Source organism: Falco cherrug, chromosome 5, assembly GCF_023634085.1.
Source record: "Falco cherrug isolate bFalChe1 chromosome 5, bFalChe1.pri, whole genome shotgun sequence".
NCBI classification, from domain to species: Eukaryota; Metazoa; Chordata; class Aves; order Falconiformes; family Falconidae; genus Falco; species Falco cherrug.
Window position 1 is genome coordinate 7,834,200 of NC_073701.1, and position 22,891 is coordinate 7,857,090.

Below are 22,891 nucleotides of genomic sequence, written 5' to 3' on the forward strand. Positions count from 1 at the left end.
TGCCCTGAGCTTGGTTATCCTGCACCTTTGGTGCAGAGCCCGTATATTCCCAGAATGGTCTTTCATCAAATAGCTACACAAACAGCATACCGCAAATAAATTCATGTTTGGATTTCCAGCAACAGGAATTGTGTGTGAAGGGTTCATTGTCAGAATAAATAAGAAGGATCCAGTGTGCTCCAGAGGCTGCAGAAGGTATTTATCACTGCTTCTTCCTCCTGTTTCTCCAAGGAGCGAGCCCTTGGAAAAACTGTGGATGAAGAAGCAGAGACCCCTCCCCTTTGGCAGGAGACTCGCCTGGGCAGGCTCAGCAGTCTGGCTGGACTGCAGTTTGCTCTCCAATATAGACAAATTGTACAACCGAACTACCATTTACACACTTTACACTGACCCACATTCACTTTCATTTTAATGCAGCCACGTACTGAGCCAAAGGATCTTGTTGCTCATGGAAATTTTTTCTTTCTCCCCCCCCCTAATTGTTTAGAGAAATGCAGAGTCAGCAAAAGGGGGTAACCAAGAGAAAACCCACTGTTTCCAGAACAGATACAATCTGTTCCCACATGATGCCTTATGAAGATGTTTCATCAAATTGAAGGGAGGTGGGAGGAACTTGTGCTGATGCTGCTTGCACTGTGACTGTTCTGGGTGTAAACAGAGGGCTCCAAAGTCTGCAGGTGTGTCACTGGCAGCTGTCAACAGTGCTAAAATTCACTCCAAAATAATTGTGGCAGTGAAAGTTCTCGGGAGAAAAGAGAACTAAAGAGAACTCGTGGCTGGAGCTTGTAGACATGAAGAGTCTTCAGTATAACAACAGATGAACTATTGAGCTACTAAGGAGTTTAAAGAAGGGGAAGGAAAAGGGAACTCTGCTCTTTTCCAGTCAGGTTGCTCTTACCAGCTGATATTTTGTGTTCCCAGTCTGAATCAGTGTTCTCAATTTCTTAGGGGGACAGTCTGGATTAGAAGTTTGCTATGCAAATAAAGTGGTGGCATCTGGTTAGAGGAGTACTAGTACTGCATGTGTTTTGAAAAGATGAAACCACATCTTCCCTGGACTGAGTTCTCAAAATCACTCTGCTCACACTTCCACCCTTAAACAGCTAACCAAGTTCTAGCTAAATGAAAGTGTGTTCATCTTCCTCAAACTGAATGTTGAACATGTTCATCAATAGAAAATGCCATCACTAAAAACTGTCGTTTATTGAGAGTAATACAGCAATCTTATAAATTAGTAATGGAAAGAAAAATATTTCTTCTGTCCTTACTTTATTCCTGAATTTCAAGTTCATCGAGTTACCTTGGTGAGGAAGAATCCAGAACCATGAGACTTTACCCACTGTAACAAACACGTAAATAGCAGACAAACACAAGTTTCAAATTATTTGTCTAAAGAATTTGGAATACATTTGTAAATAGGACATATATAAAAAAAATGCAAGAAGGATTGGTGAATTGTGTAATGACCCTAAAACAAAATTATTTGTTACAACTAAACTAAATATGAACCAGCATTTAACTTTCCTTTAAGCAAAACATCTGTTCTAGTATTAACCAGTTCTATAATTGCTTCTTGATTTGCTCTTGCAGTGCATGCCCAGTCTCCTGTAAGTAGTATACAGTACTGCCAGTAATTTAATGCTCTGTTTTGTATTAGTGTCTCTGAGGTTCTGGTATTCTATTACATCAAACTTCCAGCAACATTTTTAATTTCCTTGAAACTAATTTGGTGACAAAATACCTGCCAGCAATGTTTTCCAGCAGTCACTTTAGATAACCGTGGAAGGTTATGCAAGTCTAAATCAGAAAGAAGATTCAGAGTGAAAATGCCAGTATGCTATAAAAGATTCCATCACGAAGCAGAAAGGAATGAGAAATGTTTTTCATGAGGTAACTGTGTTTGTACAAACTTGGTTGTTTGTGTACTGTCAGGCTAGATCTGACTTTCTCAGTTGAGTCAGCGCCCCAGAATTCACAGAAGAAATAAGCTGTAGTTTCCTCATTGTGAAGCCAGCATAGTATCTTTGAAAATCAGACAAGAATTAGATCCTAGTTCCATAAATCTCTAATATCTCAGTGATGAGATCATGTATGTGCAAACCTACAGGGATTTTTAAAGGATTCTAGTGGGTTCTTTGCCTTACTTGGTCAATGTTCTAGAAATCCTCCAAATTCCAAAGGGTGTGTAAAATGAGATCATGCAGGTAACCAGGTAAGGCTGTTTTTCTGTTGTTTTTTATATATGTGTTTTACTTGGTTTGGGGTTTGGGTTGGTTGGGTTTTTTTTTCCCCTTTATACTGATACAAAATTTGTGTTTATTATACTTACCACAAGTAGTTTTAAAATAGTGTAAAATCCATGGAGTCACCCCTTATCTACAGGCATTCAAGAAGAGAATCATATTGCAAAGGGCAGCCTGCTACTCACCAGTAAGGGAGTTAGTCAGGTGTTTTATTATGTGAAACATATTTCTTTGGATTCTTTTTTCAGTAATCACAATATTTAAAGGTAAAGTGGAAGAAGTTGAATTACCTGTGGATAAAGTAGACATCATCATCAGCGAGTGGATGGGTTACTGTCTGTTCTATGAGTCAATGTTAAACACAGTCATCTTCGCACGAGACAAGTGGCTGGTAGGTGCTCTGCATGTCATACTCCTTGCTGGACCAATCATTTATTTTCTGACTACAAGCCTTCCCTCTCCTACTGTCACCGTAACAAGACACGGTTACATCTCCAAGTGCCACTTCTTGGGCTTAAACAAAAAGATTAACAAAGGGAATCTTGGTGAAAGAGCTTTGCTTTTGATTAACTGCTGGCGAAATTCGTATAGATGCTACCTAATGGCATTGCTACAGGCTGCAAGAGTTGCTGAGATTAAAGCTGATGTGACAATCTGAAGGGAAACAATAAAGGCATGCAAGGGGTGCTTGTCTGGTTTTTGTATGTGCAGTTCAAAATGTGATGTCTTTGTCAGGTGAATAGATTACGAGATCCATTTCCCCACAATTCATCAACAGAAACCTGGAGGGCTAATGTTTCCAGACCGAGCTGCTTTGTACGTGGTAGCAATTGAAGACAGACAGTACAAGGACTTCAAAATTCACTGTGAGTAAATGCCTGACAGTAATACTTTTCTATGGTGATTTCCTTAAAATATTTGATTTGTAGTGGCCTACTGTAATCTCTTTGCTGGCAAAAGTTTTGCAAAAGCCAAGAAATCACGGTGACCAGGCCAGAATTCCAGTATAAATATGAATACTGAGAAAACTCTAGTCTGGTGATAAATTCAGGAAACTTGCAGTAATTTCAAGTGCATGAAGGAAAGATGTATGAATAAATTAATGTAGACCTTTCTTAGAGTTATATTGATACTGCTACCTCTATTTTAATATGTGGATTTTAGGAGATCTAGTTTTGGTTTTGATAAATACATCATCCCACATAACTGCCATTAAAACTGGTAATACTCTTTTGCCATCCAGGTGCTGGGGTTTTGTTTTTAAAATAACAAGATTGGAAAAATTAATAAGATGCAAATTAGTTGTAAATGTTAAGAAGACTAGAAGAAATGCTATCTCACTAAAAAGCATGCCAAGAAGAAAAAGAACATGTAATGCTTTTTTAACATCTTGAAACACTTCATGTTAGAATTTTTAAAGGAAAAATAAGGATCAGAAATTTCTGGTTTATTTTGATGTGAATAAAGAGTTCTAAACTGTTTTTGGTTTACTTTGTAAATGCAGAAAATTGACTTTTCCTTTACATTGAAAATGTTGGGGTTTTTCCTTGAAAGTTTCATTGACTAACTTGTGCTGTTAGTGACCTCTGCACGTCACCTAGCCCAGCCCTCCCGCTCAAAGCTGGCCAGATTGCACAATTAAAGCAGGTCACTCAGGGCCCTGCCCTGCAGCCAGATGATCGGGATTCCACAGCTTCTCTGGGCACCTCTTCAAACGTTGAGGCACCCTCAGGAGCAAACATGTTTCTGAATATCCAGTCAGAATTTTCCATGCTGAAACATGCCCTCATTGTCCCTTGTCACCCGAAGGGAATCGGACTTTTTCTATATTTCCGTAGCAGCAGACAGCAATTAGGTCCCACCATTAGCCTTTGCTGCCCCAGGCTAAGCAAACCCAGTTTTCTTGGACACTCCTCACACCTCAGCATGTGGTTCACTTTCATCACCACAAGGTCATACTCCCGGTTCATGTTCAACTTGTTGTCCCCCAGGTCACCCAAGTTTGGATTTATTTGGTCGTAATAGTTTTGATGAAATGAGTAAGTTCTACATTATTTCACTCTCCTTTTCTATTTTTATTTCTCTCCTTTTTTTGGCTTTTACTTATTTTTTAGAGCTGGTCAATTTCACTTAAAGGCATTTTCCATTAGGGGGAAAAAAATGATCACAAAATTCCTAAGCAGTTTTATTATTTAAAGACACATGCAAAAAAGCTTGGGTAAAATTAGTGTGTTCAGTCAACCTTTAAATGAAAATGCCTGACTCCTCATTCCTTGACTCTCAGCTCCTCTCAGAAAATAAATTTGGTGTTTCTGTAATCAAATTCAGCGCCAAGACGCAGAACTGCCAATGGGTCAAAATGGCTGTTTTGGGTCAAAAGCAAGGCCAGTGCAGTGGGGCAGTGACAAGAAGCCTGTGTAGGTGCCAGGGAGAATAATACCCACTCCTCAAGCACAGCCTAGGGTTTTCTCCTGAGTTGTATGGTGACCTTGACAGCTAAAACCTTACAAAATTTACAGGTTCAAAAGGATGTATGAGGCATCCATTCTGTAAAGGAATCAAAGCCATTCTGGCCTAAAAAAAATCCCTAGTGCCATCTTTCACCTTGCTTTTGAACCCCTTCCTTTCTAGGCCTTGAACTTTTTTCTTTTCTCACAGCTAACCCATCTGTTTTTAATTTGTGTATTTTATAATTTTTAAAAAATGTCTTGGGTTCATTTTCTCCTCTAAAATGTTGTTTTCTTTTAAGAAACTTTATTTTCTGATTTCAACTCTGATTTCCTTCCTCCCCTCACTTTTTACACTTCTGTGTCTTCTTCAGGTATTTCCATCTCACTACCTACCTGCACCACCATCTCGTCTCCCTTTTCAGTTTAGAAATTCTTGATGGTGTCTCCTTACACGTCAATTTTTCATCTTTTTTTTTTTTTTCTTTCTTAAGGTGGATAAAGTCTTGCCTTCATATGAGATGCAGGGCTGAGCATTTCAAAGGGCACTCCAGAACCATCATATTGAATAAGAAATAATGCAATACGAGGTTTCTAAAAAAAATCTGACTTCTGATTTCTCATTAATGTCACAATACTACTGCAGTCAATTACTCTGATTTCCTACAAAATGCAAAACATATAATTTTATCTTTTAACTCCTGTGATAGGTCTCTGTCTAACACAGACTGTGGCATAAATTTCAAAGGCATCCCATGTAGGATGAAATACATCAAGCAATGGAAGCCCCAAAACCTCTGTTAATAAATTGGTCCTGCAGGGTTTCCTAGCTAATCTTTTCTGAGTAACCACATAAAAACATAGAGCTTCTATAAATATAATAGTTCCTACATGCTTGTGATGCCTGAAACCAAAGTTTTGAACCACCAGCTCCCCTGAAATATTGAGAAACTCACAGCCCAATAAAGAGATAACATATCAAAGAACTGTTCATGTCCAGATTTGTTCCAATTTAGAAATATGCAGATTTTTTGCTTATATTATATTTTCAGTCATAGTCCCCTGGGAACGCTAGTAGCACAAATGCTCTGAAAAAACAAGACATTTCTATTATGCTCACTACTGCTGTTTATCAGTTCTCCCTGCTTGTATTGAAACTATTTTTTTAAAAGTTCACTGTGTTCAGTTCAGACTTTCAGATGGAGCACTGAATGTACCTTGACTCATATGATTCACAAGACTAAGATTTCACTTTTTCAGAGGTTTTTGTTTTCATTTTGTTAAGCAATATTAAAAGCAAAGCCAGTGTACTTTTCAATGTTTTGATGTTTCCATTTTGTTCAAGAAAAAAAAAGAAAAAAATCCCTCATCTAGATAAGAAGCAATCAGAAGAACAGTTCAAATCTAGAAGATCAGCATGGCTTTTAAATCTTTTAGAAGGTAGACATTTTGCTTTTTTGTCATGATGTACATGCAGATTAATATTTGGATCCCCCAAATATTGAAACACACCTGTAATTCTACTCCTCACAGTAATTCACTTGCTGAAACTAAGACTACTTAAATAATTAAAAAAGCATGCAGATTGCTGATTCAGTAGCAATCTATATATAAAAAAGGAAATATTAACGAGAATGTATAAGAAAGGATAGAATAGCCTTAAACAGCTATTCCCAAGTCTCAATCTGATATATTATATGACTTTGGGCAACACTCTCAAATGTTTAAAGTCATGAAAATCGAAAAATCTCATATAACACAGTTTTGGGGATACCAAAAAACAAAGGCCACTTGTTCGAAGATGTACATTGAGAGGTTATTTTGCCACAACTGCATTATCTGTAAAATAGCAATGACATAGACAACCGGGGCAGGGAGCAAAGAATTAAAGAGGAGAGCTGAAAGTTAAGGGATGGCAGAAATTCTTTCAAATGGAAGATGCTTTGAGAAACAAAAAATATTTTTATTATTACTGCTAATCTTTGACACATCCATTTGCATTGACAGGGTGGGAGAATGTGTACGGCTTTGACATGACCTGTATTAGGGATGTTGCCATGAAGGAGCCTTTGGTGGACATAGTAGATCCAAAGCAAGTGGTGACCAATGCCTGTTTAATAAAGGTTTGGTAATTCCAAATATACCTAATTATGAATGTTTACGCCTAACTGTAGGATTCTTTGGAGACCTGGTGCTTATGTTTTACTACTATCTTTGTATGCTTCTAACTAGCTGCAGAAGCCATCATCATAGAATGCTACCACACTAAGAAGAAAAATGTAGTTTTAAATTAGTCAGTACTAGTATGTTGCACATGCCCAATACTGTCACCTGAACTAAGCATGAACATTGATACCTTGATCACTTAATGGAATACCCAAAGCAAGATGTTTCTTGTGACTTTGTACTCATCTGGCTACTGCTAACTATAACTTCAGACTCTTGCAAATTATACAAGTGAAAATACTGGATAAATAGAGACATGGTGTATTTAGATATAAATTTTAATTGCCCTACCTTCTTTTGAATAGAAGTTGGAAATTACTGATGGAATGCTGCTGAGGAGAAGGAGTAAATTAATTCTATTTGCAGTAAAAAAGACTGATGCATCAGTTTCTGAATTGGTCAGCTCTGATGAAATAACTGTAATTCACTCCAGAGCATGAGATCAGAATTGGAACCTGATTTGTGTAAGTTCCTAATTCTTTGCCTTATCCAGAATATTAATGTGCTCTCCCTGCAGCCAGAGGTTAGTTTGTAGCCTGTTCTACCTATAGGACAGAATGGTCACTACTCCCCATTCACAAGACCAGGTGAAGAATCCACAGCCTGCAGGAACACATGAAAGCTCTACAATTCCTTCCACGTGAAGGAATCCTCCTCATGTGGGACTGCTTTCATGAATAAGGCTGTCTGTATCATTAGCAGTGGTAGAATCAGGTCCATGAATCCAAGAGTGTGCTCATTTATCCCAAAGACTCAGCTCTAATTTTTCCCTTTTGCTTTTTGCCAGTAACATTAAGGCAAAACACAAAAACACAGCATTAAGTATTCCCAAATTCAAAAATGAAAGACATACCTTTAGTCTGCCAAACCTTTACTGAAAGCAGCAAAAAGGAACAGAAGTAGAAACTCTGTGTGAGTACGTATGCGTGCACAGTCCACCTGCACTGAGGGGAACGCAGGATGGTCGTGTCTGAAAAGAACTTGAGCCAGAGCAATTTAAAATTGCAATACACACAAAATAAACAGCTATTTAGACTGCATAAAATATGTCTGGAGAGTGAGAGATCAGGTGGCGGAATGGGTTGCCTTCTCTGCAATAAAAAGTTATAAAAGCTGCGTGCCCTTAAATGAGGTTCAAATCTAAGGCTTTCTTTAGACCTTTGAAAGTAATTGAGTTTAAGAAGACAGACAAAATTTTTCATACTGTTTCTATTCAGGTTTTGTATTGAATTCTACATGGCCTGAAGCTTTTGTCCATACACTGAATAGTGCTTTACCATGTAATGGCACCATGGGAGCAAAGTGGGTAATAACTACACAGGCAAAACCCAACCTTCGTTCCAGAATCTGTCCCTAACCTCAAAAACTGATCACTAAAAAAATCAGAAAATTGTCAATGAAAGGCAGGAAGAAGGGAGGCTTTTGTTCAAGCTAGAAATATGGAAGCAGGAAAAACTGATGTTTGGGGTTTTTTTAAAAAAAAATTAATTTAGTTTTGCACATGGTTTATTTATATAAAGTGCATTTCTTTGATCCTGAAAATATTTGCGAATGCAGAGAATATTAGCCTAAGAAAACATCTGAGAATAAACAAAATGATAATGTTTAATTGTGCAAATGTTTTATTATAGCATATCAATATGGCACAGCTTATTCATATTAGATTGACAAGGGGATTTTTTAGGGGTGTATTCAACCCAAAGCCACCTAATTTAGGGTGCCTACCAGATGAGTCTTGGCTCCCTGTGTGTTAGTAGATGAACTAGCCACTAGATGCATTCCTAACAGACCAGTCAGGGCCCTGGGCTCCTGCACTTATTTCAATTCACAATTTAGATGCTCTGAATTGTTCTACAAAATCAGCAAAAGAAGACATCAACCCCTACACGCTATGTGACCATAGCACTTATCTAGAATGTTGGAGGCTTGAGTAAAATTTCCTCTTTTGTACTCCTCAGGCATTGGATGTAACCCAAGTCTTGAACCCTTCCAGGAACTCCAGCCACTAAGGCACAGGCGCACTGGGAGTGGTGCAGGCAGGGAATACAGCATCTGCTCTGTTGTGGAAGTGATGCTCCTGTGAATGATCTCTTAAATATATCCCAGGGGCATAGGAATTTTCCTGTTGGACTTTCCTGCATAACCTCCCCTATCTAGCCACGCAGAATGACCAACAACAAAGAAATAAATATACTTGTATGCTCCCATTTGTCCCACACTTTCCAGGAACAGTTTAAAGCTCCCGCACTTTCAAGATTACACAGTTTAATGTTACTTAAAGCACAAACTGCAATCCCTGCATGAAAAAAAAATTATGCACCATTCTTGTTTATCAGAGAACACAGCATAATTGAAAAAAACACCATTGACCTATATGGTCAAATATCCATTCTTTGAGACATTTCTGTTGTTTTGGAAACATCATGATTCACCTGTATGAAGCCTTATTTCAAAGGATCTGCAGTATTTTCTGCAAAAAATGTACTGTTACTCAGAAAGATCCAGCCACGCAGGTGAGGCACGTGTCTGAGCTCTGGTGAGTCCCACGTTCTTCTCCCATAGCAATCTTGACCCATGAGGGCTGGGACAAGGCATCCCTCATGAGACTTTTCTCTTGCTCCACTGCGACTTCAGTGAACTCCCTAATCACATTCCTTTCTCCCAGTTTCTAAAGCAAAGCAAGAAGCACTTATGCCACTCATTTTCCATCTTCAAACACTGCTCTTTTTTCCTGATTTTTCCTCTCTACTCTTCTGTTCACATGAAGATCTCCCTTCCCTTTCCAAAGTGACTTTCCCTGCCACTCTTTCCTTTCTAACAGTTCTCCCCACAGTCTTTCCTTTCAGCATGCTCAGGTTTATCCCCACCCCCAAAACAAAACGCCAAAACAAACCCCAAACCAAACAACACCCTAGTAATTTTCATGCATTTCCTTCTGTGCAAACAGGAGAAGGTGGCAGAAGAGGGGCCCAGGCAGGAGGCTGAGGTCTCTGTTACCTAGAAGTCACAGCTACCCTTGCTTCCCTGTTATGTCATCTAATAGAAAACCAACATATGCTGCAACACCTAGTCAAAAGAATCTCAGATACTTCATTCTTCCTTTCACTGCTCCCCCCAAACACCCCAAATTTAATGTTCTTTCTTCTCTCTCCACATTAATACTATTAGCTCTCTGCACTAAAAGAAAGGAGAAAAGAGAAAAAAGAAAAAGAAAAAAATATTTTAGAAAAGTGAATGTTTTGGGGGCTGATGGTTGCATTCCGTGCTCCCCTCACATCTATACACATGAATGCAACTGACAGTGCAGGTCATTTTCTCAATGCTTGCCAGAAAAGAGGATTTGTCCCTTTCTCCTTTCCCTAACAATTAATTTTACTTCTCAGCCTTCAGATCAACCCTCTTCCTGAACCTGTCTATACCGCTTGTACCAATGCCACCTGTCCTCCAGCTTCTGCTTCAGTTCAGCACCTTTACCTGCTGTGGTTAGCACTGCCTCACCATCACACCCTATGATGGGGTCATCATTTCCCTCTTTGTCCAAACCAAGACATCTAGTGCAAGGGGGGGGGTGTCAACCCCAAATCCCAAGACAAACAAAAAAAACCAACAAAAAACCCTGCCAAAACCAGACATCCAGATATTTGAATCTTCATGCTCATGCAATCCTAGTTGAGTAAGCTGACTGGCTCAGAAGGGGATCAGGAAAGAGGTGCAATGGCACTCTGGAAGTAACTTTAATTAAAATTCACACAAGGACACCAGTCAGGCAGCAAGTCAGCATTTTTCTCATCAGCAAACCTGACTCAGGGCTGTTTCTCTTATTAGTTAGGTTGCCCTCAGCTAGGGTGATACCATTCAAACAAGAAATACACAGCAGCTGGCAACACCACAGCTCAACCTCACTGTTATCCTCCCTGTGATCCTAAATGATCTTCTATACATCATTTGCTCGTTCCTAAAGCAATTCGTGCCACAGGACAGCCCAAGAACCATTCTTTATGCAGTGAATGTAAAAACTGGAGCTCTGCCTGTCTCTCTGCAATGGGGACACGTAGCATGGGATGGCTCATGGTCTTTCATGAGGTGTCAACCACAGCCTGGACCTCCTTATTTAGCTGATAATTCTGACACTCTTATACATGCTCAGCTTAACATATTATTTTTTTAGTGTAAGTAAAAGCTGGATTTTGATCAGATCCATGCTTAACTATGCCCATTTTTATTATTGTTGTTTTTGAACCCTGAATGAAATCTGTTACATCATGATTTTTCCACTTACTTTTTGCAAAGACAGCATTTATACCCTGTGCTAGTTAGCTGCAATTAACATTGAATGAGTAGTGACATTTACTATAAGAATATATAGTAGCCAGAGTACAATTCAAAGATATCACCAAAACAGGATCAAGACAGTTTCAAAACTACATTAATTAATAAAAAAATCCCACATTTGCCTCATATCTTACATAGTAAAGAAAGCACGCTTCTGTCCTTAAAGAAGTGACTGCAAAAGTGACCACCGTTTTATCCAGCACATCTGTTCAGTATTTCTCAGACATTTCCACAAACTTCTCTAATAAAGATATTCCCCACTGCTTTTGATTCCACCTTACTCTGCAAAGACAACACAGCTCAGAGAGAGGGAGCTAGATCCCTTTTATGTGTCTCATCATTGGACTTAATTCACAATTTCCCCACAATACCAGTAAAAAGCCACCAAAAATTACGGAAATCTGCAGCTATCACCCACCAGTCCGGTCCAGCTTGTCAAAGTAGGTTTTGCAGACTGCTATGGAAGTCTGCAAGGAGATCTCAGAAATTCTTATTCCTAGTATTATTTTTTTCTCAAAAGAAGAAAAAAGAAAAAAGCAAGAAGAACAACCGAACAAAAATAATGTTAAGGCTATCCCAGCTTGAAATGACCACTTCTAAGCGTGGGTTATTTATAAACACTAGTCACTTGTGCAAATGCAATGTAGTAGAATAATGTTCATTATGGTTAAGTTATTCTTGAACAATATTGCTAATCAGACAGGCCAAAACTATAGCTTGCTTAAATCATCTCACCGTAAGTTTTCTCGGAAACACATGGTATGTGGTCCACGCAAAGACCTCAGTAACTCTATGGCTGCATCTTTTGATGTCCATTTTTGCAGATTTTTCTTAGATTACAGAGTGCAATTGCTAAAAGAGCCCCTATTTTGTGCCCTAAAATGCTGCTTAGCCCTCTAAAGGACATTCTGGACTCTGCTCTATTTTTGCAGTGTGAGTCTGAAGTAACACTGGTGAGGTCAGTGATACAATTCCTGGCTTACGTTGGTAGAGAGAGGAAAATTGGATTTCTACCTACAAAGCTTCTATTTCTCTGTATGCACAAGCAGTTTTGTTGTTCATACTGACTGCAAATAGTAGAGAGAAAAATATTTTCAGGATATCCGCCTCTTGCCAAATAGGCCCTGACAAGGACAATAAGGACAGTGAAGCCAGATACACTCAGGAGGATATCAGAAGGTGCACTGATAAGAAACATATCCCGTAGCATTAGATGACAATTGATGGTTTTTCAGACTTAGTATCCTCCTTATCATGACTAAGAGTTTTGGAAACAGTCCAGATGATAAAAGCCATACCTAGCTGGGAAAATCAGATCCATCTAAAAAACTCAGTTTAAGCCTTGAACAGTGAGTTTTAGTTATTGACAGATATAAGCAATCCTGGAGACTACATCATTGGTCCCAACCACTGCAGTCAAGCCACAGCACAATTTATATGATTTGCTTCTGTCTAGGTCAAGAATAAGATCCCTGTGCTTAACCATTTGGGATCAGTTACCTGATCGGGACTGGAAAGCACTGTCAGCAAAAAGCAGGCCCCTGTCATGCCTCAGATGTTCCCACCACTTGGCACAGCCAAAGCACATTCCCTTCCAGAGATATTCAAACAAATCAGAAGTTTATTTTTATTAAAAACCCAACTCCGTCATCTTTCCTCATGCTGACAGTCCCCGATGACGAACTTATCTTAGAACTGGGACCTGTACCTCCATTTCCACATCCATTGTGCCTGTATTTGTCAAAGCATGTTTTTACCTTGATTTCCTTCAGTTCCCACAGCCCCTCCCTGCCACTCACACTCACTCTTCCACGAGTGGCCTCTTTCATCACTCCATCAGCTTAGTCAGATACCTGGATCATTTGCTGATGAGTTGATGTACTCAAATGCACCACTGATTTCTTACAGTGTTAAAGGGCTGCCAGTTGTCTTTGTTGCTGTTCCTTACATAAAATGCTTAAGTACATCGGTGAACACTTACCCTTGAGTCACAAACTGCATGTAAATGTCTTTTTCTTTCTCCTCACAACAGGAAGTAGATATTTATACAGTGAAGACTGAGGAGTTGGCATTTACTTCTGCATTCTGCCTCCAAATTCAGCGCAATGATTACATTCATGCCTTGGTCACCTATTTTAATATCGAATTTACAAAGTGCCATAAAAAGATGGGGTTTTCTACAGGTAATCTGTATTTATTTTAATTTCATTTCTATTGCTATCAGTATATCAGTGCTACTGGTCAGATGGTATGGGGAGGTTTACTGTACCACCAGGTTTTAATTTCAGGGATAAAAATTATTGTCACTTTTGGGGAGGTGAGCAGGATGGGGAAAGGACAATTGCTTGTAGGAATTCTGCAAAACCAGAGGCAGGATTTCACAATGCCTACCATGCTTGGAGCTCAGCAGAAATGATGACACTGGAGTTTATGCCCCTCACCAGTGATATCTAAGTCCTGTGTCACATTTCTCAGATTAGACAGGGAATTGTCGGCTCAGTGAGAGACAGCAGCTCTGCATCCCAGTTTCTCCCAAATCCGAAACTCAGCAAAAGCTCTTGCTTGACTCAGTCTAGAACAAAACCATCATTTTTTTTTCCAGAATAAAACCACGCACATACTGCTTATGTAAATCAGCTCTAACAACCCAGATGCGAGACTCTAACTTACCTTGGTGAGCAGATATTTAAAGGAGTAACTCCATTCCTGTAAGGCATCATTTACCCGAGTGAATAAACCAGCCAGTGTGGCAAGAAATGTAAAAGAATCATGATTGCTTTAATGACAAGAACAACAAATTACAGGTGGTGCTTGTCACAGCTAGCACCATTACACAACTTAAACAGGTGTAAACGAGATACAAGCTAAATATAATCAGAAAACTCTTTTTTTCCTACCTTCACAGGAGCTCTCAAGCCTTTACATGAGATTCAAAGCAATTTTAAAAAATACCTATGTATATTTGATTCTAGAAATATAACCATATGGATGATATTATTTTGTACCTATTCTTAGGTTTTTCCAGTAACTGTTTCCCTGGTCATTCTATAAATGTGCTACACTACAGTATTTCCCACACCATGATAGGCATTGGTATGTGCTGGGAAACAACGTGCAGCTCGGGAGACATGAACAACCTGTGAGGCACCACAGTGGTATCCTGGAGTGCTACTGTTTCTGAGTTTGTGCTGAACCAAATTATCTAAGGTGGAAAAATCCTTTAGGTTTTAGGCATTTTTTCTTACCAGAGAAGGCTGATTTTTTCAGCAGAAGGCAGCCTATTCATCTTTTATAAAAGGTAATATAATCAAGCCTTCTGTTTTCTGCAAAAAATAGCTTTGAACAAAGGGTGTAGTTACTATATTGTGATGTTAACTGAAACCTACCCTAGTAAAGGAGGTCTGCTTATATTGCCAGAACTACACGGAAGATCTTTTATATCACTGGGAATGTGGCTTCATTTGCAAAGGATTCATGGAATGTGTTTGTTTTATGTGTGCATATGAACAGACACGTTTTAAGAAACATCTGTTGACTAAATTAGGATATTTGATTAATGTTTTACAGTCAAACATGTCCCATCAGCAAATCTGGCCCTCAAACCCAGCCATTCTTTGCTTGACTCTTAGACACCCCAGTGAACAGGCATCAAACATGGCAAGGAAAAGGACCTGTTACATTATTGCTGCTTGTCTGCAGAGTAAACATAGACTTTGCTCCAGTACCAGTATAGCAAAAGGTGACTGGGATAAGGACTTTCTTGACTCTCTTCAGTGTATGGAATAAAGAGGGTTCATTCAGGCACTTAGGCAGAAAATGTTCTGCAAGACCACCACAGGTGGGGGTTTAGCTTCCCTTAGCACACAGGGAGTGAGAACTTGGGGAAGGAGAGAAGTTACATTTGGACAAAAGCCTCGGGCAGACACCAAGTTTGCCATCACGTTTTTCTTACAGAGAGGTTTTTGCAGACCCACCTCAACTTGCAAATGTATGTACAAGGTATTTTGTGCCTACTTTTCATAAGAAAGAGGGGAACGGAATCACAATCTCCGATATTTCTGAACCTCCGTCAAGAATGAGGTTCATCAGCAGTGCCTGAAAACCTAGCTTCTCTAAATTATCTGTAGCTCCCACAGGCTGCTAGTTCAGAGGCTCTAAGTGCTTAGTCATACACTTCCATCCTAGAATCCTTTCAGCTTTAATGACTTGCCCTTTCTCATTGTTCTGTTTGCAACTAGTTCTCTTAGTTGCTGGTGGCTCAGCCTCCTTGGAGGCTTGCTTGGAGAGACTTCCTATATCTCCAGATTCAGTCTCCTGTCACTTGGCAAATGCTACATTTCTCCTATTGAATGCTTTTCTTTGCTTTACTGCCAATCCTCTGAACATCAGAAACTTCAGAAACTTAGTTACTTCAGAAACTAACTTCTCCAGCAGGCTGTATGGCCCACCAAATAAAAAAGGTTGGGTGTCATTACATGCAAATGGGGAAGAGCCACTAGTCAGATATCCATGCAAAACCAAATTCTTAACATTTTCAAGTCCATATTCAAGTTGTTTGTGTGTTTCTGACATGGGCTTCTTCTAAAACCAAAGTTCACTCTGGCCTTCTTTGATGCAAATGAGGCTACAGCCATATCACCAGTTCCAGCAGATCTAGGGGCCACTCTTGGGGGAACCAACTGGTTGTGACTCCTTTGCAGATCAAGCAAAAGGAATACAGATGAAGTACACCACATACTTGGTCCAGGGTTTCCTCTGGGTCCTCTGTGGTGCCCCTCTAATTGCACTAAGACAAGTACTATTTATGTGGAGGGGCTAATTGTTACTCAAAGTATCTAAAATAAAGGGAGAGGTTCCTTGCAGCCACTGAAGAAGGTTTTATACCATGAAGCTGATAGTACATGAGCTGTGCCTCAAAGCATGCCATCAGGACTACAGAACCTTAAACAAGTCCATAGGACCAGACAGGAGGCATCCAAGCATGCTGAGGGTGCTGCTCAATGCCATTGTAAGGCTACCCTCTAACATCTTTCAAAGGTCATGGTGATGGAGGAAGGTTCTTGATGAGTAGAAAAAGGCAGCTATCACACCCATCTTCAAGAAGTGCAGTAAGCGGGATCCACTGAACCACAGGCCAGTCAACCTCACCTCAGTTCCTGGGAAGGCTATGACACAAATCCACCTGGAAGCTTTTTCCAACTGTATGAAGGACAAGAAGGTGACTGAAAACAGCTACCATGGATTTACCAAATCCAATCATACCTGACAAACCTGATTGCCTTCTAGACAGCTAGCTGTGTTGATGAGGGAAGATCAGTGGCTGTTGTATACTGTGACTTCAGCAAGGGCTTTTATACAACCTTGCACAGCATCCTTATGGCTGTATTGGTCAGATATGGACTGGATAAGTGAACAGTAACATGGGTGAAAAATTGGCTCAAAATGTGTCAGTCAGCAAAGTCAAACCAGAGGCCAGTTATAAGCAGCATCCCACAGGTGACCAACAATGAGGTCAGTATTGTTCCACATCTCTATTAATGACCTGGATGATGGAATAAAGTGCACTCTCAGCAGATCTGTTGATGATCCCAAACTGGGAGGAGCACAGGCTGGAGAGAAAGGGCTGCTATTTAGAGCTACACAGGTTCAAAATGGGCTGATGAGAACCCTGTAAAATTCAGCAATGCCAAATACAAAGTCCTGCATCTGGGACCAAACAACTCCAGGCTACTGCTTGGGCCAACTGGATAGAAATCAGCTTAGCTGGAAAAGACTCTTGGAATCTGGTGAGCAACGACCTGAACTTGAGTCAGAACTATGTCTTTGCAGCAAATCTTCCTGACCTGTATTAGCATGAGTGTAGACAGGAGGCTGAGGGAACTGGTTCTCTGCCTCTATTCAGAACATCATGATAAGGAATGCACAGAACAAGTTACTCCATAAAAAGACCATTCTGTAGCTGAAGGAATAGACACCACCGTCTAGAAGACTGGTCTGCACTCTCATCTAGTGTCTGTTGGCAAAGCTCAATGAATTCAGTAAAATATCCAAGTTTGTAGGACGTGACAAAGTGCCAGTTCATTGATACAACTTTTTTTAAAAATTACAAAGAAAATAATTGTGATTTGGAGTGGACTTGAAGGCTTGTGCCTACATTCCACACACTTATCCTGTTCATGGAACACAAGTTTCCAGGTATGCCAGCTTTTCTAAACAAGACAGCTCTGCATAAGGGCACATGTACATGTGTGTGTACAAGACAGCAGTTATGCTTCAAAACAGAAGTTCAGTTTTGTTTTGGTTTGACACGTTTTCAATTAGAAATTTTAGAAAGGCATGTCCAAATGGAAAACAGATTCTGGACCTGAACTCCTGCAAGAGGATCTCTCCATTTAGCATTTGAGATTAACAGTCATTAAAACTCCCTAGATGCATAGCCAGAAATTATCCAGTAAAATTCTTTCCTTTGGAAGATACCAGTTTGCCAACACAGCTTCTGACAGAAGTCTGTTTATATCTGTCTTCTGATTCTAGAATTCTGGGAAAAAAAAGAACTGTTAAAAATTCCTGTCCTAACAGTTTTTTAAAAAAGCTTCACTCTTTCCCCAGTCACAAACAATTTCTAAAGCCAAGTTTGTGGGTTTTTTTTGAAACATTGATGTTGAAATGAAATGAGATCGTTGTTTATTAAACAGTGCTAAGATATTATTAGCATGATTCAATACAGTGGGCCCATGTCTGCATCAAAAAAGTGACTGGAGAAACAAATGGAAGAAAAATAAATTTATCAGAGGCTTTTTTGCCAGGTCAGGAAGTCTCTGAACTTGTACACCTGTTCTTATGTTCCTAGATGCTGTTAATTGCAAGAATGCTGGGAACAAGAAGTAACCAATGCAAGTTCATTAGGCACTACTCCAAGATTTTAATTTAAATCAGAAATAAAATAAGTAAAACAAAAACCTGAAATAGAAGAAGGTCGTCAAAATGATTGTGCTAAGCAAGACTAGAAATTAATTTGGACCAGTAGCCACCTCTGGCAAACTGCCCATAGCAGACGCCTTTAAAAAGTCCAAACTCAGATTAAAGTGCAAGTGTCCTTTCCCCAGCCCTCTCCTCCTGGAAACGATAAAATCTGCTCTTCCAGGATCATGAGCCAAAGGTTTCATCTGTGTCATTGTGATTAATAGTTTTTGATGAGCCTTTCTTTCATGGTTTTGATTAATTGTTTTTTTGAACTAATTTAGACTTCTGACTTTCAAAGCACTTAGTGGTAAAGACTTCCCTGATTTGAATGTGTGTGGGTTGAAAGGCAAGCATCAAAAAAGTGCCTATTATGCCAGTAACTTGCTTTGTGGAATCCTTCTTGCTGGGTGTGACTCACAGCTGACATATTCCAGTAAAAATCAAAAGACAACCAACTGACAATCAACATAATTGTGTTGTTGTAAAGCATGTTTGCTAATATAGTACATAAGTTAAAGCATTCTATGAGAAGAAAGGTTTTTTTTTAGTTGTTCCCAAGTCTTTTGATTTGATTTGTAAGACAAAAATGCAATTTCTATAAATAATACCCATATATATATATTTTTAGCACCCGATGCTCCCTATACTCACTGGAAGCAAACTGTCTTCTACTTAGAGGACTATTTAACTGTGAGACGAGGAGAAGAAATCTATGGGACTATATCTATGAAACCAAATGCAAAAAATGTGGTGAGTTAGCATCACTGATTCTAATTCCAACTCTACCGATCACAAACTATAATCAACAGTAAATATAATCCATGTAAGTAAAGCAACAAACACACTAAAGGCTCTAAATTCATGTTTGTTCCTAAGAGCTCTAGTCACAGCTTCACCAAAGCTGCTGACAGCAATGATAATGCAGTGCTAATGTTACAGAACATCAGCCTGCAAATATGATAGCATGGGAAGGAAGAAGTAATTCAAGAACATCACCACGTCAGCTGCCCTCTGCAATCATCTGGGCTCACATTTAATGACACAAATAGGCAAGGGTCTCTTCATACTGTCACTGAAATCAGGGGTAAGATCCCTTCTGCCAGCACAGGATTATCAAGAGTATGTACTTCCACTCCACATGTATAGCCAGATTTCCCACCCAGTGCCCAAGATTAGGAAATTAAGTAACAGATTTCAGCTGAACATCTGTATGAATTCACTGATCAAATGAACTTGAAGTCACCGATCAAGTGATATGGTGGTTTAAAAATTGTGGCTTTCCACAGAAAATACAGATGACGTCTAAAGCTAAAGCATGATGGCTACCACACTGTCATGACCGGTGAAAACTTCCTCAATTTCTCTGCTATGGGCATACACCAAGTATGTCCGTTATTCAGTGCTTCTTTTAACTTGTAAGGAGACCATGAGATATGGTCTAATGAACAACCTATGCCTGTATAGAAGAACAAGACATGAGAAGTACAGCCTCTCGGAGAAACGGTGCCACCATTTTCTGCCAAATACCTTGAGCAGAATCTCTTCATTTTCTACTACAACATACACCCATTAAAATAATGTTGTTATAATCCACGCAGCTGTAATTGTTGAAATACTGCATTTGTTGACTGCAGCAAATCCTCAGTTTCATTGCCTTCCCTTTTTGCATTACTTTTCCTTTTTTTGCACCAAATACAGATTGGATGTGGTTTTCATAGTAGTGTTGATACAGGGAAGAAATAAACACAAAATAAACTTATCATTCAAACACATTTACTCCTGAAGCTACTGCTTGCTGTGAAAGTAGAGGAAAACAGTCTGTTTCACACCTTTATGCTGTCCTTCGGGGACTGGAACATTTTGGTTTGGGTCGAATGTATCTATTTTCTTTTAGGGAAAAATGAAGAAAATATTTCAAATTTGTTTGCACAACCATAAGTACCCGAATGCAGATTTAGGTGCTAAAATTAATGTGTTCTTGATAGTTATCATAAGACAGAGAGACTACCTCAATTCAAAAGGATTTGTTAGTACTTTGTTCTTCTGAAACATGAAGTCTTTCAAAAGCTTGTAGAGACAGCTCCATTTTGTAGGGGCTATGTACTGCCTCTTTCCAGAAAATATGTCACTGTAAGATAAAGAATGACTGAAGGCTTCTCTACAGTGGGAATCTTCCAAGATCTACTCTGGAATAACTGCTAGGGTGAAACCCCGTTACCCTAGATTAAGAGCAACTCAAAGGGGGATGCCCTTAAAAAATGGCTATAGAACAGATATGATAGCAGAGCATTTCAGAAGCTTCCTAGTTGTAACCAGGACAGTAAATCAGCCTTACGAATAATACACTAATATGACCTAGACATAGATAGTATGGTGAATGCTATTACACACCCTATAGCCTTCATTTCCAGTGTCAGCAACATTAAAACCCCAAATAAGTTAGAAACCATGGTAGGTATCTCTTTAATCTGCAGGTCTTTTCAACTCAAGCACTGGTAACTGAATTCATACACTGAACTTACGGTCATACTTACATGTTACATTTAAATCTTTTTACAGCGTGACCTGGATTTCACAGTAGACTTGGATTTTAAAGGACAGCTATGTGAAATGTCAGTATCTAATGACTACAAAATGCGCTAGCAAGAAACCTTTCAGAGAGATGAAAAGGAGAATTTTATCAAGTCCTGAACTGCCGAACTTCGAGCTAGGACAAACTGTTCACAAGCTTATTATATTAAATTCTAGAATGTTTACTCTGATGGAGAGTGGCAACCTGATCCTTCTTGCAGAAAGTACAGGGGGTTGGTATCCCACTGTGAATGTACAGTATATAGAACTGTAGCTTTTGTCAAACATATAGGAAAAATAAGCAACAGTCTTGAGTGTGCTGATTAACTTTAGGATGGCAGAAAATGCATATACAAATTGTACTACTTACTGTGAATTTCTGGTTCTTCCAAGCTTTGCATGTTAAAGGTGATTAGGGCAGTATTCTCACTATGAAAGACCACTACAGCACATTACTGTGATAGTTTTACCGGACTTATATTCAATATAAATGAATATATATATTGTACATGAGAAAAAAAAAAAGTCATTTCATAATAGGAATTTGGTTTGTGATTATTTAATTCTCATTATGCAGTTATGGAAAGATAATGATGTTACCTCTGGCAATACTCCAGGCAGTGATATATTCCATTAACTGTCCAAAGTTACAGCTTTGGTAACTATTCCATGCAAAGTGCAGACAAGAGCTGGGCATTTACAGAAAGTTCAATAATGTCTTTTTGAATGTCCTCTGGAAAATGTGGACCGTTAGTTTTAAAATTCACTTTCACAACTGGATGTCTGTCACAGCTTTAAAAAAACATTAGCTTTTTATCCTTGAAAATATTCTGTGGTGAGTTTTTATAGCTGGATTTTGCATGAGACCTTCCGAAATCAGACACCTAGTATTTAAATGTGATGAATGCAAAGTCTCTGAAATGGTGGGTAATTCATGTTTCTTGGCCATGCCATATTTCAGTTCTTTGCAAGATTCTTCATACAAAATACTTCAAAAAAAATAGGAATTAGTGTTTCCTTTTGGTGATGTTTTAGATAAGTTTTAAATTGCAAATAGTATTCTCAAGAGTGCAGTGATTTGCAGGAACAAGCTAATGTCTTTAAAAAAATGTCTATGGCTTCTGATATTACTAAGATGTCTGTAGCTTCCCCATTCCCTTACACCCCTTCTTTTTCTTACAATATCTCCTGCTTATTGTTAAAATATTAACTGCTTATAATTCTTCATACGTATGTATCAAGTCTTTTTACTATATGAATGTTGACCATATAATCACATGTAATTCGTCAAAAACTGCATAATTGGTCCTATATCCCCATCTTCCAGTCTGCCTGGCATTAGGCACTAAATCATGTTCCATCATGTATTGGATGAGATTGACTAGGTTTTTTGCCTAAAAATCTTTTTAATCACCTGCAAATAAAGCATACTTGAAGATGTATTTTGCCAGTATTTCTCAACCTTTTACTTTTTAGAAATCTATTTCTATTGGGTTTCAATTCACAAAAACTGTACAGTGCCTCTGTTTTCTTCTGGCCTACAGACTACGGCCTAGGGATGGTATCACATGGTACCTGCGCAGAATTAAATTAAACGGTACGCCAGCAGTAACAGACACTGTTTGCAGTGTAGTTCATCCCTGTTGTTTTTTTCCGTCATTTTCTTGGAAAAAGGATGAATCTTCCTCAGAAAATGACTAGGATTTTATCTGTCAAATATTGCTGTCATTTCCAAGGGATCAGTTCCTAGCTAGAACAGCTATTCTTTCAGTAATGGCTTGGACCAGAAAAAACTCTAGAAATCCCTTTCTCCTAACACTTCTGTGATTCTAGGACCTGAAGGTAAGGAATTCTACCAGATTTTTTTCTCAGCCCCCTCCATTTATATAAAGCTAAACAATGTTTTCACCTTCTCCTTTGCCCCAAACCACTGAGCTGCCTATAACTGAAAGAGAGACTCTTGCTTTGTTCGTCTAACTTACACTTTGACAGCACTACACTTTTGCCCGCTGCATGAATGGTTAATAACTTCAATATTAAAATAAAAATGAAGAAGGGAAAAAGGAGCCCGCCTTGTTTAAAAAAAGACAAATCACAAAAAACCCAAAA

At 39.0% G+C, this 22,891-nt stretch overlaps 1 protein-coding gene across 1 annotated transcript in view; it reads left to right on the plus strand.

The window, feature by feature from the left end:
• PRMT8 (protein arginine methyltransferase 8) overlaps positions 1-22,394 on the plus strand; it is a 74,266-nt gene extending 51,872 nt beyond the window's left edge. The window contains exons 5-10 of the mRNA XM_005433361.4: positions 2,492-2,634; positions 3,022-3,109; positions 6,698-6,813; positions 13,281-13,431; positions 18,840-18,961; positions 20,771-22,394. Of these exons, the coding sequence (XP_005433418.1) occupies positions 2,492-2,634; positions 3,022-3,109; positions 6,698-6,813; positions 13,281-13,431; positions 18,840-18,961; positions 20,771-20,854 (704 nt within the window). The 3' untranslated portion in view covers positions 20,855-22,394. The remainder of the gene's footprint in view (positions 1-2,491; positions 2,635-3,021; positions 3,110-6,697; positions 6,814-13,280; positions 13,432-18,839; positions 18,962-20,770) is intronic.
• The last annotated feature ends 497 nt before the right edge of the window (positions 22,395-22,891 follow it).